At 38.3% G+C, this 18,904-nt stretch overlaps 1 protein-coding gene across 1 annotated transcript in view; it reads left to right on the forward strand.

Annotated features, from left to right (window-relative positions):
• Nucleotides 1–4,682: 4,682 nt before the first annotated feature.
• Alx1 (ALX homeobox 1) overlaps nt 4,683–18,904 on the forward strand; it is a 28,659-nt gene continuing 14,437 nt past the window's right edge. Inside the window, exons 1-3 of the mRNA XM_075954617.1 lie at nt 4,683–4,908; nt 7,828–8,132; nt 10,793–10,921. Coding sequence (XP_075810732.1) covers nt 4,683–4,908; nt 7,828–8,132; nt 10,793–10,921 — 660 coding nt within the window. The remainder of the gene's footprint in view (nt 4,909–7,827; nt 8,133–10,792; nt 10,922–18,904) is intronic.

The following is an 18,904-nucleotide window of genomic DNA, read 5'->3' on the forward strand; positions in this document are numbered from 1 at the left end:
ACACTTGTCTGTAGGTCTCTAGGCAAGTTCCAGGGGCTACTATAACTTGCGACACATATTTTAAATGTGTGTGTGTGTGTGTGTGTGTGTGTGTGTGTGTGTGTGTGTGTGTGAAAACTACCAAGTTGCTTCGATGCAATATATATTTCTGCATCAATTATTTCTGCAGAACTATGGGAAGGCTGAAGACGGAGCCAGGCAAGAAACTCAGCAGCAGAGCATACACAAACAGGAGGCCACTTGGCTTCCTGCCATGGAACATGACATTCAATTATTTTAGTCCTTTTTCATGAGAGTTGCTCTCTTGCCAGCTCCTCCCCCACTCCACAGACCATTGCATCTCTGCATTTGGTGTACTTTGCCTGATTCAGCATACATGCATGTCCCAAGAATCCAAGCTTTACTCATAAGTTCCAAATTCTCTCTGCAATAAGTTGATAAAACTAAAATTTCTGGAGTCTTATCTTGGCCTGCCCACTATTGGTATATAAACATGCCATTTCATTTAATGAATTGAGAAAGAAACGAGAGTTCCACAAGTTGCCTTTTCTACAGCTTTTATGTAAATAGAAATATCTTAACTTTCCCAAAATGCATTTGCATATGGAAGAGCATGACTCAGAGCATCTTCTATCAGTGAGACTTCCTTCTCTCTCTTTTCTTAAGTATAAAATGAATGAGGCTGCCCTATAAGGTCAATCACTCGCCTCGATGTTCTAATTAGATGCTCCTGAAGGGGAGTGTAAAATAATCCTATCAATGGAATTTTCAAATACTTTAGCTCATCTATTTATTCTGACTTTTATTCCTCGAAGGAAAGCCAAATAAAGACAATTTCGTAAATACCCAAATTATATTTCTATAGGGGAAGCTGCCAGCTTCAACAGTTAGCTCTATAGGAGTAATGAATGCTAGGTATGACTTCAGAAGGGAGTAGCAGTCATTTTCACAGATGTGTTTGTCCACACCTGATACCAGAGGAATGATCTCCATTTGCTGCAACACATCTTAGTTACTGGAGGAGAGAACAGCCAAGACTTTCACCCCAAATAGTCTTCTTAACTCCCTTCATCACTTTGCTTTCTTTACTTTATACATTCCACCCTGAAGTCCTCCACAGGTGCTGAGGCTCCATCAAAAACTATGAAACTTCCAGGAATCTAAAAGTGCTAGAATCCTGAGGCGTCCAGAATGGTTACAGGCTCAAAAAGAAAAACCAGTGGCCCTCCATCGCCATTGGTAGCCTACCCTCAAAATTCAAATGTGAGAAAAAGGAGGTGAGAGAAAGATGCACAGCAACCTACTTCAGACTGACTTGTTGGGTGAAGTGAAAAGAAGTAAGGTGTGTCCTGAGTTCTGGTCACCAGTTCTGAACGTGCAAAGAAAAGTGCAGAACCTGAAATGTGAACCTGGAAATGACAGGAAGGATGAAGAGGAAAAATATAACCACTTAAATGCTGACCTAATTAACTGGTTTCTCCTTCTCATTGACATTAGGTGGTTCAAATCAGGGAGAGCTGGGATGAGGCAAAGACTAGAAGTAGTCAATTTTAGAAGAGAGTTAGCACCCACGCTAGATCTGTCTGGAGTAGTTGCAAGCATTTATCAAAGACTTTCAGTCTGTTTCCAACATTATCTCTCAAACCATCAGGCAGAAAAAAAAAAAACACAGGTAAAATGATGTCCTATTTTTATCTCACCTTCTTGTGACTTCCAGAAACCACTCAATTATCGTTGCCTTAATTAGTATTTTGAATAGATGTTAATGACCTAATGGCTAGAGCTGTGTCATTTCTGTAAACTCTATCTCAACTTCTCAAAATCTATTTAATGCAGCGCTTGGCAACCAAAGACCCACCTTCTTGCCAACAACTGCAGATTATGCATTCGTTATGGGAGTTTGCCATTAGCTCTTTCCTCTGTTACAGGCATATGTGGTTGCATGTCACAAAACACAAGGGGTTCCGTGTAATAGATTTGAGTTTTCAGGAGGTTTCGGGAGTCTGAAGTGGGAGGGTGACACCTTTACCCCACCCTTTCAACCGCTTCAATCAGAAGTGGCCTTGGGTAATGGGGTGGGAAAGGCTTCTAGGCACCAGGGGAACTACATTGCAGTTTCCACGGATTGGGACTTCTATTGGTATACAAGTCCTGGAGAGCTGGTATCATATGTCTTTGATTTAAAAGACACCGAATGTCTTTCAGGGGATTTGGAGCCCTTAAAATGCATATTTATAAACAGACCGACATGGCTGTACGACAGAGCTAAGTTTATAACTAGGAATTCTCGACATAGTTCTTCATCAGTTATGGGAGCCGAGCGCTTGCTGCTGTGAATAGCTGAAAGACCCAACAAACGTCTATTCTTTCCGTCTTTCCCGTGTTTATTAGGGTAAAGCATGATTTGAAAATACCTAGAGGTAAGATAGAGTAAAAAGGGAGAGATGAGATCCCGCAAAATTACCAAGCCAACAAACTCAATCTACCTCCCCCCACATGGAACAATCGGAAGAACACAGCATCTCTTTTTGTAAGCAAGACTTCCAACACACATTTCCTGGACCTTTCCTCCCCTCTTCCACTGGCTCCAGCTAAGGTAAAGCAACTCTGGCCTCACACAGTAGAGAGTGCCCAGCTTGGAGTCTTGACTCCCTTTTCCGCTAAAGCGCTGTACCCAGGGGGCTTTTCTTTGACTACTCTTGAGCTTCGTCACTTTGCCTTTGGTGCTAAAGCTCCCGTGAACACAATTAAGAACTAATAGAAGGTGTTAAAAGGCAGAACAGTGTCCTGAGCAAATCTCCACAGGAGCCCCTCCTTGGAAGAACTGTCTGTGGTGGACCACAGGCACTGCGAATATGAACGCTGCTCCTGACTCTTCTGCTCCGGTTCCGTTCGAAGGAATTTGCATTTTCATCGCCAGCCACGCCTTTGGCACAGTGCAAAGCAGCAGTTCTGGCCCACACTGTGCCGGGAATCTTCCCAAGTTTGGCCAGGTTGGGCATCCAAGAGAGTCTCACCTGGGAGGCGTGGGTCAGGAGAACTCCGAAGATCGTGGAAATCCGAACCCTTGCTAATGGGCATTCTTCTGAACGGGGCTAGGCCACCCGCTGCGGTAGGGATGCCCCAAGTGTCTATGACTCTTGCGAAAGTAACCTGGAGAAAATGACACCCCAGCTGGGAAGGCCTGCGATGGGAAAGGCCGCGTCAGGAACGGTGAGCAGAGACTTCCCTCGTCCACAGTTTGTAGGGGAGCTTCACCAAAGTTGTAAGCTTCGGTGATCTATTGCAAATGGCTGTTTGTATGTGCCAAGGCAACGAACACTTTTTCCCCAGTCGCCCCGGGTTCCTCGGAAGCTGAAGTCGAGCACAAGGCCAAGCAGAAAGGTTTGTAGCTCTAAAGCGCTGTTTTCACAGGCCCTAGCATCTCCTTCAGCTGGACCAAAGGTTCTGGGCCTGCAACCTTGCGTCCAACAGCAATCCTGGGAGCCACTAACTTCCCCACCCCTTTACCAAGGCGCTGCCCCAACGCTTGAAAACTGCAAGTAGTAAAGGTTTTGTTAAAACACTCTGAAGGCCTTCACACACACACACACACACACACACACACACACACACACACACACACCCCGTCACACACACTCACAATACTTTGTGTGATGAGCCTTCCTCTGACCTCCAGTAAGAACGGGCTTTTCGGAGGCACATGTCTTTATGAATTTTCTGAAGAAATAATTTTGTTCTCAGTAATTAAGCGAAGAGGTGGGGACACTGACTGGTATTGGCAAAATTCGGTCTTTTCAAGGACTCTTACAACCTCCCATTCCCACGCGATGCCACCCACATCCACAAGCCCCTGCATCCCACAGCAAACTTGGAGACCAGGGCCTTGGCTAGCGCTCCTGTCGCCACGACGCCAGCCGCCAGCCTTTTAGGTTAGAGGCAACCTCGGCCCCTCTACCACCAGCAACCCAGTTAACAGCTGCCGCTGTATCCGGCTTCTTGGGCTCAGATTAATGTGGATCTTCCACGTAAACGATTTACTGATGAAATAAAAGCTCTTTAGAGCAATACTTCCTTTCAAGTTCTTAAGATGCCTCTAAATCTTCTGGGAGTGAGTGGCTGGCGTGGGGGCGGGGAAGACAGCGGGTGTTGGGGGGTGGAGGGTGGGATGGCCCGGCAGGGCGCTGGGAGTGGAGGGTTAACCACTGTGCGTTCTCACCAGGCTCCTCTGCAATGCCAGTCCACTGTTGAGGCGATTACGTTTTCTGGGTGTCGGGGCCTTGTCTCTCCTGGCATTTGTCTGAAATGGAGCTGTCTGTCTGAACTAGGCCGGGGCGCGCCCTGCCCTGGGTGGGTGAGTAGGGAAGATGGGGGTGGGGTGGGGTGGGGGAGAAGGGGGGGGGTCCTGGGGTGGAGTTAGTCCCTGCCTATTTTCATATTCATTAGGGCTGGGAGGTTGCCGGAGGAGCCCAGCTGAGTTTCAAGATATAAAAGCAACTTCGGGTGTCCCTTCTGCAGCCGGGACGCATTAAGAGACTGGGAGCTGGGCAGCTCCTGGCGTCGCGGGGCTCGCTTCCCTTTCCCTCCTCTCTGACCCTCCCTCCTCCCGCCCACTGCTCCCTCCTCCCTCAGCGCCCTCCAGCCTCCGCGCCCCGAGAAGCCGCGGACAGCCTTCCTGGATTATGGAGTTTCTGAGTGAGAAGTTTGCCCTGAAAAGTCCGCCAAGTAAAAACAGTGACTTTTACATGGGCACAGGAGGCGCGTTGGAACACGTTATGGAGACCCTAGACAATGAGTCCTTTTACGGCAAAGCAACGGCAAGCAAATGCGTGCAGGCCTTCGGGCCGCTGCCGAGAGCTGAGCATCACGTGCGCTTGGACAGGACCTCGCCCTGTCAGGACAGTAGCGGTAAGTCACCCGGGCCGGGCTCCAGCCCCAACCTCATCCTTTATCCTTAGTTCTGGGTGGCCGGGCCGGGGCTCTAGCCTTAGCACCAGCCTCAGTTGTCCTTCCCCAAAGTGCTGTGCGCTGCAGGGTCGTAGTGAAGAAATGGGGGAGCTTGGATCCAGACTGTGGGGGGACCAAAGGAGGTAGCCTGGGGCCCCGCACTTTCTCACGCTTTGGTACTCCAGCACCACACCCGGGTCCAGGGCTAAATCTTGAGCGACCCCCCCCCCCATTCCTGCTTTCCAAGAGAATCTAAAACTGGACGGGGCCAGGACCCCAGTATAGGTAAAAATATAGTATTTGAGTCAAGATAGCGCGCCTCCTTGGGATCCCCGCCCCGCCGGGATGCCAGGGCGCAAGGACGCAAAATCCATCACTGGACGTCACAATGGTCTGGAAATCAAAAATCTTTGAACTCTTTTAGGTGGGGAGAAAATAAAAACAAAACTGGTTTTAGTGTCTAAGACGTGATGATATTTTCATTGTAAAGATGGTGTATATATTTCTGTTGCTCTTTATTAGCTTGTGTGCATTCCCGATATGTATGAATTTTATTTACTTATTTATTGCGTTTGCAACCTGCACACACAAAATTCTTCTTAAACATCAAGTCGCATTGGCTTTGAGCAAAGCCTTCCCAACAACATCATTCGTATTAGGATTCTGCGTTGTCTACTTTTATCTTACTCCACATAAAAATGCCACCTAAAGAGCCTTTTGGAATGCTTCTGGACAGAATCTTCAACTTTGAATGCCAGAGTCTCTCCCAAGTCAAAATGTTATCAAAACAAACCATCTATCTCTTTCTATCTTGTAGCCCAGTACAGACCTCTCATTTCACATCCCAACCGCTAAAACGGGTTTACGATTCCAAGAGGACTTTTCCTTATCAAAGTGTATACTCCACCCCTAAGCTGTAAGGAGCGGGCTGCGTTAAAATAACAAACGAATTAAGTGTGAAATATTTACAACAAGCCTCCGTCTTCTATTTTAATGGAAGTTCAAATATCTGGCAAGGCATTTACTCTTTCCGCAGCTCAATCGTTCGATACTTTGTACGCAGATTTTAAACGAATCTCATAGCCCACTAATTTTATTCAGTGTGGAGGGCGACTTTTGACTTGTTCGGTTGTAACAAAAAGAAATGCATACGATAGGGAACACTATTACTGAAGTGGATTCAGTCGATTATCTGGAAAGACTGGAACAGCTAATTTTTACATACAAGAAAGTTTTGGCTTCATGGCTGCATTTCGGCGGACGCGTCTGTGTTTTCGGCGTTTTCAGATGCGTGCATGAAGCCATTTGAACTGACAGGATTTTTCCAAATGGTTTTATAGTGGCCTGCGCTGACTGTTAGATAAATTCCACAGTGTTTTTAAATTGTCGGGGAAAGAGGAGAGCGCAATGGTGACTGATTTGGAGTGCTTCATTAACTTTTAAGCGATCCTCTCACTGTTTGAAAGAGTTTTAACGGTGAAACAATGAACGAAATGAACACGGATGGTTACCGGCTATGTCTGAGAAAAAAAGCCAGTCTTTCTCCAGTCCAGCCCCCAGCGTCTTGAGGCTTCCCCTCCCCCAACTCTAATTGCCGCAGTTCCCGGTTTAACTCTTGTCTGCTAAGACAAAACCTTATTGTTCATCAGTCATAACCCTCTTCATATTTAATTTTACATCGCTTCTTTCTTTGCTTAAGATAAATGTGCAATTTAAATTATATAGACAGTAAAATTCAATACATTTGTAGAACTCATGAAAAGGTTCTTCAAACTGTTATGGGGCGTCCCACCCCTCCCACCCAACCCCCACCCCCTTTTAAAGAAGCAAATGAATAAAGCACAATCAGTGGTTGGGAATTAGTGTTCTGGTTGGGTTGCCTTTGTTTTTCTTACAAGACAACAACAACAACACAAACCCCAAATCTCTCCTGCTTCCTATGTTCATGGTATTTGTGAATTTTAGCGTTACAATTAGTTTCTTGTTCTATTGCAAGCCTGAACTCTCCGATATCAAGAACATCATTGAAATTAAAATAACTCTTGACAGAATGCAAAATGCTGTTTTAAATTTTACTTTATTTTTGTAATTTTCATTTCTGAGGGTTCCTAGAGAAAACAAAACAAAACAAAAAAAAGGCCTTCTGACCTAAGCATATACGAGTTAAACGGAAGGGAAGTATGAAATATTTAAGGGATGCAAGACGTTTTTAATGTAAAGATGGGTTGGTTCACTTAAATCTTATACATTTCTATTAAAAACAATTTCAGAATTTCAGCTAAGAATTTTTTTAAAAAAATTAATAGATCGTTTTCTGCAAGAAATTTAAATTCAGACACGAGCTCAAATGTGTGGATTGTAACAGAAATCATATGTAATGGAAATCTCTGCTCAGCATCATTTTGTGGGGGGTGGGAGATAGATCTAATGTTAGTAGATAGATATTATTTAAACTTGAAGTGTCACTTTTTTGAAAATCAGTAGTCTAATTTTGTCTTATGCACAAAATAAAAGTATATGCTATATGTTTTAGACATATTTCAAAAGTCCTGGGGGTTTAGAATTTTTTTAAGTCTGGGGAGCAAATTTTCATTTGACAATTTTAATCTGATTATAAATTATATGCATAAGCAGTACATTTGCCATATAAAACAGTTCTATGGACTTTGGCAAATCATTAGTCCGTGTACATATTTATAACTGTTTTTAAGCCTGATCAACAGTGAATTAATAATTATGCCTTGCACACCGTGTGATGATAGAATACTGGTGAGTTATTAGCAAACCTACTTCCTGGTGCTTGAAATTAGTCCGCGTTAGTTACTTCATCAAAGTATCTTTCACTCTCCTGAGAATTCTTGTTCTCCCTTCCGAGTACAGTAAACTATGGGATCACCAAAGTGGAAGGCCAGCCCCTTCACACCGAGCTGAACCGAGCCATGGACAGCTGCAACAACCTCAGGATGTCTCCGGTGAAAGGGATGCCCGAGAAGGGCGAACTGGATGAACTTGGGGACAAATGTGACAGCAACGTATCCAGCAGCAAGAAGCGGAGACACAGAACTACCTTCACCAGTGTGCAGCTGGAGGAACTAGAAAAGGTCTTCCAAAAAACCCATTACCCGGATGTATATGTCAGAGAACAGCTCGCACTGAGAACAGAGCTCACTGAGGCCAGGGTCCAGGTAGGTCCCGGATGGATGGTGGCCTTTCAGGGAGGGCTAATATAAGAATAAGAAATCTTATTTGGACCAAAGTGATGTGTGAGAAAACCGGCCCATTAAAATTTCATTTTGCTTGTACTAAGTTTGACCCCCACTAAGCTAAGGGACTGGAGCTATTCCAGAAACTTAAAAATGAAGTCATTGAAAAGAACAAAATATGGTACCATATCTCTGATTAAAAAAAGATAAACTTAAAAGGCAGAACCCAAATTTCATAGTTACCTTTAGTTAGTAAGTAAATATATCTAATTAATATCTTTGGTTTATTTTCAACTATTATGATTTTGTTTTTTAATTATATGTGAATTATTGGCAGACTATTCAAATACTAGACCATAAATCTAAATCTTTATTTAGGTTGGAATTATTCTGATGGAAAAAATGAAATAATAATACTAACTCTTAATAATTATGTATAATATAATAAAATTTAAGAAATGTAAAATGACTCATTTATAATTTTTTTGCTTCAACCATTTTAAATACATACCATTATATTTGTTTTTTAAGGTCTAGGTAAGTGTACATTTTTTTTCAGAGTAATTACTAACAATGTACTTTAAATATTTTTATGTACTTGATTATATTTCTTAACTAGTCAAATCATTAAACCTGAAGTTGCGATACATGTAAGTTCTTGTAAAAAAGAATTAAAAGAAAAGTTTATACTGGATAAAATGTTACCTGCCTTCTCAGCAGTATTTTATTGTGGCTAAAGCTGATATTTTTTAACTACACTTTATTAGTTGTTAAGTAATAAGTACAAATTTGAAGGGCAGCAATAATTCAAAAGGCGTTTTTTCTTTATATATACTTTTACCGCATTATTGAATTTCTTCTCTCTTCAATTATCGAAATAGAGAGGTGAATAAATTTTGATTTTTTTCCTTTGTTAATGAAGTTAGTTTTACTTGTATGGTCCATTTGTCATTTCTGACCACATGGGGTGAGTCGGGGACAACAGACAGAAGGTTATGCTTAACATTCTTGAAGCAAAGGGTGATTCTATCTTAAAGTTTGCACTAATGAAGAACGTTGGAACTGTCTAGTATTAACAGCAGTCTTGCATGTGATTTTGTCCCGTGACTGTTATTTAAATTAGTTATACTTGTTACCATAGAAAAATATGTTTACATGCAGACTGATTAGCTGTTGCCTGCATGTTTCCCCTTCAGGACAGATCCATATCTGTTTGAGGACATGCAGAGCGAGCCAACCTGACCCGTATTAGTGCAGGTTATGCATTTTACAGGAGTGTGGAAATCGATGCCCATTTTAAAGACTGTCACAGAGCAGGGGAGGAGACAGAAAGCACTTCTGCTTTTCAGTGCAGTCTTTGTGCTTCACAGAAAACTATGTGCTCTCCCCATATTTCCTCACAGCCCAGTAATGATGGGCACTATTTGATACTAGCAATGCAACTTGGAAATAATACTTAACAGGTAGCTATTAAAAGACTTGTGATTTCAGAACACTATTCAAACCATAATCTGCAATATATCTGTAGGCCTTGAACAGACAGCAAAGGCTGTGATGGTATAAAATATACAAAATTAGCATTTGGTATTTGAAAAGCGTATGCAAATTTCAAGTAAAATTTAGTGAAAAAAATTTGTAATTTATATTTATTTATACTTGATTTTTAATGTCTTTCTATGCCATTTAGAGTCTGCATGTATTTATATAAAGAAGACTGAGTGGTTCCTGAATGCTGCCTAGATGGTGTTTACTCAAAAATATCAAAGTTTTTCATTTAAAATAAAATATTCTGTTTCTCCTTTTAGAATACTGCAATATTAGAATTTTAAAAATCCAAGAGCAAGACCTGAGAAGTAAGGATTCCTCTCAGGGATACCGTTGTGTGAAGGAGGATTTCTAAGACATAATTTGAGAAACCGTAAAAGGCATTTAATGACTTGGGAGAAGCAGATGAACTCACAGGCATTCGTGACACATGGTTCTGTCTGCCTCATTGACTTTACAATTTATAAGTGTTTTAATCGGGTCTAAGAAGTACAGTTATGTGTTTTCAAACCACAGTTTAGGGTCAGCTGATTGCACTTCACGGGTCAGCCTTACGATACTCCACAGAATATGCCACCTTATTTTCTTATTTCTAAGTAATCAAGGTATCACTGTTTCCAATCATTTTAGACAAAATAGCAGTCTTTGACTTTTGTAAGATCATTTAAGTATAATTTCATCTCAGGAGTGTCTTCTGTTTATGACACCTTTTCAAGAAAATTTGTCCATAGGCAAAAATCATAATTGGGTTATGAATTGGCTGGAGGAAAAAAGGATTATATATATATATATATATATATATATATATATATATATATTAGCAAGAATGACCATATGCACAAATTCCTTTTTTTATTTTCCACAAATAAAAACACAGGCACAGATATATAAAATAGCTTGTCTAGAACCCCACTTTTTCTACTCAGAATACAAGACAATGCAAAACATGTGAATCCTGTTCTGATGAAAAGAAATTCCTTTGCTGTCGTTTTGTACTGACTTGGTTTTCCTTTCTGGCATGAAAATTTTAATGTCAAAATTTGCTTTACCGAAAGTTCTTCAGCTAAAATTATACTCTTTTAAAAAAAAACCACTAGGTTTGGTTTCAAAATCGGAGGGCCAAGTGGAGGAAAAGAGAACGTTATGGCCAAATCCAGCAAGCTAAAAGCCATTTTGCTGCCACCTACGACATATCAGTTTTGCCAAGGACTGACAGCTACCCACAGGTATGGTCAATGGCACAGAGGCTCATCAAGGAGAGTGGGTGTGACTTCACTCAGAGGGTGACCTTAGGGTTTACTAGATCTAGGACAGTTGTGAAGAGTGGAACTTTGACCTCCAGAAAACTCCTTCCATGCTTAACACATTTTTATTTACTAAATGATTTATTGATTTTTTTATTTCTTTCTTTCAGAGTCATTCACTAAAAAATATTCCATGATCTGTGCCCTTTGGGAATTTATTTTGGGGGGGGGTTGTTATAAATTGGAAAAAAGAGAAATATTATTTAATGATATGTCTTAATTTCATTGAACATTTTAATTATCCAGGCTATTTTCATTCATTAGATTTAAAAAAAATGTGTTGCCTGTCATAAAATCTCCCTGGCCATAATTTTGTGCAAAATACAAAATGCTGCTGTCAAATGTGACCTTTTACTTCTCAAATTTTTTAAAAAACTTATTTTTTTTACCAACCTATTTTTTCAGATTGGATGTCGTTCATTGTTTCAAGAGCACATTCAATACTTTACAATCTGGAGACATGTGTATAAAAGTCATCATCCAGAAGATGTTTTTTATAATGGGAACACTCTAATCACAGCTCATAAAAACATTTGTATTTCTTTTTCTCACTTTTTAATCAATAACGTTTCTTCTTTTTCACACTTTGCATATACATGCCTGTGTTTTCTCATCTTCAAATCTATCATATTATATATTTTAAATATGGAATAATGGTATTCTGTGCTGCTTTGTTGATGCTTGAGAGGGGTAATGGGGATTGTCTGGAGAAAACTCTGTGTTGTTTTATACCTTGTTACTTATTGATACATGCTTTGTGAGACACCGCTGCTAGGGAAACAATATGAGATGTATCCTGGATAAACATTTTGATACTCCAGGAACAAGTTTATCTCAGCTTGGAATGTGAGAACAGCCATTCTGTTCAACTGTAAATTCTCACCTCCCCATGTGAGTTCAGTCCTCTAGTGATAATATTCTTTTGTCTTTAAAAATTCCTTTGAAAAGGATTTGGGGAACTTCACATTTGCATATAATTCTTTAAATTTATTGTGTCCCTTTGCACATTAAAAAAGAGTGTCAGAGAATGCCAAGTTTAGCTCCCTTATGTTAGGAAAAACAAGCCTAGCTATGCCAAGGAGTTGGCCCATGAATATATGAATGGTTTCCTATAGGGCAGGCAATGAGCAACTGCCATGGCTCAGGCTATCCACAGCAGGATTCAAGAGGCCAGTATTATGGAAATGTTTTGAATTATTGCCACATTCCTCCATTAGTATATCTTATGTCCTTTCAAACTTATCTGAAATCAGTTACCTTACTACTTCCTGGTTTAAACCATGGCTATCATTTGCTTTCTTATGGCCAGAGAACTTGGGAAATTTCATTAACCTCATATTTTTCACGTGACAGTTGATTTCTTAACAAAATATTATGAAGACATTTCTACTACGGATTGTAAGCTCTGCCATACCTTATAGTTTTTATCACTTCCTGACCCTTATGTACTGTCCAGGCCATATACTAAATGGGTTAAATAAGGACTTATTTAGCCAAAGTAACAGCCATCTATAATGGATATTAATTTTCTTCATTTCTCTCATAGGAAATATGAGGCAGTGAAATAGGATTATACATTTACTTTCACTTGTGATAAACCCAAATTTAACCAGAGTCATCTTCGGCTCATTTGCACAAGATCTTTCTGAAAACATATTATTTAAACAATTTATTAGAATGCTTTATTCATATTACATCATTCCTACCTTGCCCTCCAATTCCTCCCAAGTCCCTCATTCATTCTCACAATATTATTGAGTTTTTATTGTTGCATTTATTCACACACAGACACACACACACACACAAGCACACACGCACACACGCATGAACAAAGCTTACTGAGACCATTAATTTTGCTTGTGTGTATGGTGGTTTAAGGCTTATCTTAACTCTTTCAGCACACTGTCTTTCCTGGGGACCACATTTAAGTCTTTGAGCTACTAGCTACATAATCCTAAAAGAGCCGTGAGTTTCATTGGTAGAATCTGTGATTTTCTTTAGGAAGGCAGGGAATGTACACCAAGCCAACAAAATAATAAATAATTGGGAGAGTATATGACTTATATCATTTTGAAGCTACTAACTTTGAGATTTTAGAAGGCCAAGGTACCAGATGTCGAACTGTTTTCAAGTAGAACTTAAACAATTGTATTCTACACAGTTCTTGACTGAAATCCCTCATTTTGAATACTGCTGGTTGTCTTCATTGCTTTGCCTTCGAGGCCTAGTTATATTTCCTATTTTGTGTTCCTGGCTGTCTGTTACTGTGTTTTTGGTTCATCTTTCTTATTTGCTGTTTCATAAAACATTTGGAATTGGGCCTGGCACGAATTAAAATCTTGGGGCGAGTCTAACAAACTGACTAACCATCTTTTCTTCTAGCGTTATTTTGTCATTGACTTATTGTATCTCACAGCTTTGAACATCAGTTCATAAATACGCTAGCCTCATAGCTAAGGCAGGAAGAGAATAATACATGCCCAGGTGTACACCAAATAGTTTTATTTTTCAATTTCCACAAATTATGGGAATTTTATTCTTATTCTCCTTGAAACTTCCATGCCATTTAAATAAATTGGCTATACTATAGTATGGGAATACAGAAGAATTGTGCTAAATTTGTTTTGCCAGAGAAATTAATAAATGCTTATATAATGAGCACTGTGACAACCTCTCATACTATCCTATCTTACTGGTAAACCATTTATTTTTTTCTATTTGGTTAGAAATTCTGGAATGAAGCATATGTCAAAATAAAACTGGCAAAAGCCAGGGTAGAATTCTCCTTCAACATAAAGAACGGAATAGACTTATTCTAGTTTCCTTAAAAAAAAATTCTGTGAAAATTAGGTCTCCCAAGCTTTAGCCTAAAGGAAATGTTTTCTCTCATACAGCTTGAAAATAGAAACATACAACAGGAGAAATAGGCACTGAAATAGAACCCAACAACTTAGCGTAATAAAGCATTGAATTTGGTACTGTTACTAATTACAGGGCGAGGGGAATGTACAAACTGCAAAAAAAGCTGAAAACTGGAAAATGTTGGAGGCAGGGCAGAAATAAAGAATTAACAATTTGGCAGGGAAGCAAAACCATACGCAGAAATACAGGAAAAACAAAAACGGTTTAAAATGTAGTCTTTTAAAGTAGGCAAAAATCACTGTATTTAACAGAAAGATGTCTACATAGGAAATAAACGGTAACTAACACTTGTATCATGCTTTAAAAACTTTTATTTCAATTGGTTTTTATTACTTTTTAGTAGCAATATCACTCTAGAAATAGCAGTAATAATGAACAAACCAGGTTTACTTTAACCCAGGCAATTCAATTCTTTCTTGTCATAGTCTCATGTGAGGCCATGTCATCTGAGGCTAGGCACCAAGGACTATGTTTGCAATCTTGTCTTCTAAATTCATCTCATAACAAAGAAGTCATTTTTGTCATCTATGTGACTTTCCTCTTGCAAAGCAAAATATTTTTTCATCTTCAAGTTAGTAGAACAATATTGCAAAATATTTTTAAACATGTTGAATCCATTTGGATTGTGATAAGTTCTTTTTTAAAAAAAATCTGCTTATCTTTTTTGCAAATGAACAAGATGAGCTGGATAATGTCTAGAGTCACATACATTAGGATAACATTTTTTTTTATGTGTTGAAGACAGTTTAAACTAAGCATAGCGGCTCAGACCTATAATCCCAGCACTGAGTAGCATATGGAAGCCAAATGAACACGAGTTCAAGGCCATCTTTAGCTGTGAGTTTGAGGTCAACCTGGACTTCAAGAAACCCTGTTCCAACCAATCAACCAATCGATCAACCAACCACTACACATACATTAAAACCAGGCATAGTGCACACACCTCTAATTCAGGAGGCACAGATCATAGGATCTCTGTGAGCTCAAAGCTGGAGAACTGGCTTGGTAAGAGCCTGAGATTGATTCCCAAGCATCCAAGACTGAGGACTCACCGGTGCCAGTGATGTGGGCACCTGTCCTCACATGTACATGCCTTCACACAGGGACCCATAAACATAGGTTAAAAGGAAAACATATATACATACATATATATACACACATACACACATATGTAGATATATATACATATGCAAAGACACATAATATACAAACAGACAGACACACACACAGAGAGAGAGAGAGAGAGAGAGAGAGAGAGAGAGAGAGAAAGAAAGAAAGAAAGAAAGAAAGAAAGAAAGAAAGAAAGAAAGAAAGAAAGAAAGAAATATATAGTACCTTGGTTTTGACTACAATATCAGTTGCCATTTGGGAATATTATGATCAAGTTAAATTATTTGGTGCTCAGGGCATGATTGTATAAGAACAGTCTCACTGCTTGTGTGGATTCTTTTTCTCTAAAAGAATTCCATCCCCACCCAAGAAATATTTTCTCCTTGACCCTATTAAGTCCTCTCTCTATTAGAACCTTCTTATAGACAGTGAAGTATGTGGTATGGAAGGTCTTCTTGTTTCCTGTAATTTAGTCTTTTAAAAATACAGTTTATTTTTAATCACCTCTGTATTACTGTGACAGTAAACAAATTATTAGTCAGTAGATGTTAATGCAAGTACTGATTTACTTCAATATTTTTCATTATTAGACCAAAAATAGTGCTAAGCAAAGCAGATTGTTTCTGCAGTCTCTATAAGAAGCAGCACCTCTGGGTTTAAGCAATTAACCTCTCCTTGCTTCCTCTCTTTAATAGACTAGAAAGATTTCCAGACCCCCTTTCATCATAATGACCCCTCCCCCATATTCTTTACATTTTATCAAAAAATCCATGTTAGTTGCTGGTTTAGGCATGGAAGGTATGTAAATTATTAGGTTAAAATTCTCTGATCTATAGGTAAATCACAAGCTAGGTATTGTTTAAATTAAGTGACACACACATTTCTGCACAGCAACTAGACCCAGTTAACTAGAGACTTAAATGATTTTAGCCTTAGAGCAAGAAAGAACCTATCATCATTAGATACTCATTTATTTATAATTAACATAATAATAATAATTTTGAAGAAGGAGGTATTTTCTGTTCTGGTTTAAATAATTTCTGCCAACCTTTAATCTTACAAAGGTTGCTATTTCCATGTTGCTGGGCTTCATTTGGATCAGAGAAACATTTACTTTATAAAGTATCTATTATGTAGCTAGGTGCTTTTGGGTAATTCCCTGGTTTCCTTTTGAGTCCTTATTTGTAAACTTAGAAGTTTTTCAGGGACTACTAGTGCAGGTGGTGTTGGCACCACTAGTGATGATGGTATTTCCTTATCTTGAGGCTTCAATTGATATCTGAATAACAACAACAATAAAAGCCCTTGCTTACTTGCTTTCTTTGGCGCTGAATCCTGGGAGGTGAGGAGATCTTAGGGTTAACCTAATGGTTTGCATTCAAACCCTGACTTTGCCGCTTAATCACTTTCAGATTTTTGGCAAATGGATTAACTTCTAGGAACATTTCTCCTCACTTAGAGTAAGAGGATAAAAGTTCACAAGACATATGTGAGCGTTGAACAAAATGGTTTATGCAAAGGCCTTAGGACAGTCCCTTGCACACAATGAACTCTCTCTAATTGGTGGGGAATCTTATAGCCACTAGTTGCCAATGTTTATTTTCTAAGTACCTACCTATTCTCTTAAAACTGTAGTATTTAACTTCATTCAAACAGAGTAAAATCACTCCTTAAGGACTTAGGGAAAAAATCATGTTTATTTCACTATCATTAATTATAAAGTTGTGTTTGGTTTATTGGATAATGAGTGTTTTTAGTCTGTGAAATACCTATGGGATAGTCAGTTATGGAAGGATACAGCAACCAAATATAGAGAAACCATATTATCATTACGACAGCAAACCATATTAATAGTACAGAACTTTCACTAACTGTAATATTTAGAGTCAGAAAAATGCAAGGTATTCTACGTTATCCAAATAAGTATAGTTTTATAATGGGTGAAGCTACTGTTTAAGTTTAATATAGAAATATATAAGCTTTCAAAAATATACATGAAGGATATTTCATATACATTTATATATGCTAAAAACAACTTATAAGTTTCATTAGATATTTTATCAATATTGTCTGCCTCAAAGTGTTAGTATTTAAAAAATTTTCATGAAGTTGAGAGATATAATCTTTAATTTAAATACTTATTATTTTAATTATGTTAAAATATTAAAAAACTTGAATTTATAAAAAATAGCACTCAAAGAAGTAATTCACACTATTTAAATTATGAAAAATTACATTTATTTTTTTCAAATGTCAAACAATATTTTAATGTGATTTTATGGCTTTTCTTTATTGCTTAGAATAAGTTATTACATTAGATTTAAATAATTTTCACCACTTGTATATCTTAAGAAAAAAATACAATTAATTAAGTAGTTTACAAGAATACATGAGGAAAATATGGAAGGAAATATAAAAATGAACAGAGAACAGTTCTATAGGAAATAAAACTTGGTCAGCCTACTAGAACAGATATGTGGGTTAAAACCTGCACTTTACTCTCTCTGCTATGAGAACATTGCTTCACTTATGATTTATAATTTTCCCTATGTCATACTTAATTTAATTAGTGTATATCATTTTGACATGGTGTCTCATCATGCTGCCCTGGTGGGTCAAATTCTATTTTTAATTCCTCATATCTTTATAGATTTTTAAAAATGAAAATCATAGCTATTAAAAATAATTGTATAAAAATTCAAGTTAATTTAAAAAAATTACAAACATAAAATTCTAATTTGTCTTTAGTACAGTGTGTGAATGTGTGTGGGATGGAGGTGGTGGGTGGAGAAAGCACACCAGCAATTAAAGAAAAGCAATGAGTTTGGGTGGGAGGAATCAAGGGATGGGACATAGAAAGTGTTGGAGAATGAAAAAGGAAAGAAGAAAGTGATGTATTTTCTTTTAATCTCAAAAATATTTTAAAATATTAAAATAAAATAAAAAGCAATTCAAAAATAAGTAGAATCGCCAAGTGGCTCATCCCTTTAATACCAGCACTCATGATGCAGAGGAAGATGTGTCTCTGAATTGGAGGGCAACTTGGGTCTACATAGGAAGCGACAGGACAGTCCATGCTCCATCGTGGGATCCTGTCTTAAAAAAAAACAAAACAAAGGAAAACAAAATGAGACAAATAAAACACCAGCAAAAAAATAAAACTAACAAACTTACTCAGGCGGGAATGAATATATTCAATGATAATATTTGACTCCAAAGTAGAGTAGATAAGAATGAAAACATGGAAAAATGAAGGCACGTGCATACTTGTTTCATATTATAGATTTTTACATGGCATAAAGTCAACTTTATAAATAAATGGTCATTTTAGCTTTTCACCATAATTGTGAATTTCATAAAATAATTGTTATCAAGAATGAACTAAGTCCAGTTGGATCAGAGTAACTCACATACACACCGAAATCGATGAAGAAACCGTATAAGAAATGTTTGGAAAATGTACTATCTGCACATAATTGCCTCATAAAAATAAAATAGTGAAAGTAAATTCTATTATTTACTCCTTCACAGCTGAAATAATTTTGAAATGGAAAGATTTCCCATAAATAATCATCTTCAGTTATTACAAATTCTATAAAAGATAAGAATGTACTCAAAAATCAAAGACAAAGAATCAACTGTTACATAGTTGAGTCAGAGAATTTGTTAGAGTAATATTTTAAAGACATGTATGTATATGATGCTACTTTGAAGGTTACTAGGCATTCAGTTTCTTAGGAAACAGTGCTTTTACGTTCTCAGTGACATGAGAGCTGTGCAGCTTTTCCTCATGTTGGCAGTATCATCCTGCTGCATATAATAGTGATTTCAAGTTGGAGAGAGCACACTTACTTCCAAATCCCTGTTTTCATT

Source organism: Microtus pennsylvanicus, chromosome 20 (assembly GCF_037038515.1).
Source record: "Microtus pennsylvanicus isolate mMicPen1 chromosome 20, mMicPen1.hap1, whole genome shotgun sequence".
Lineage (NCBI taxonomy): Eukaryota > Metazoa > Chordata > Mammalia > Rodentia > Cricetidae > Microtus > Microtus pennsylvanicus.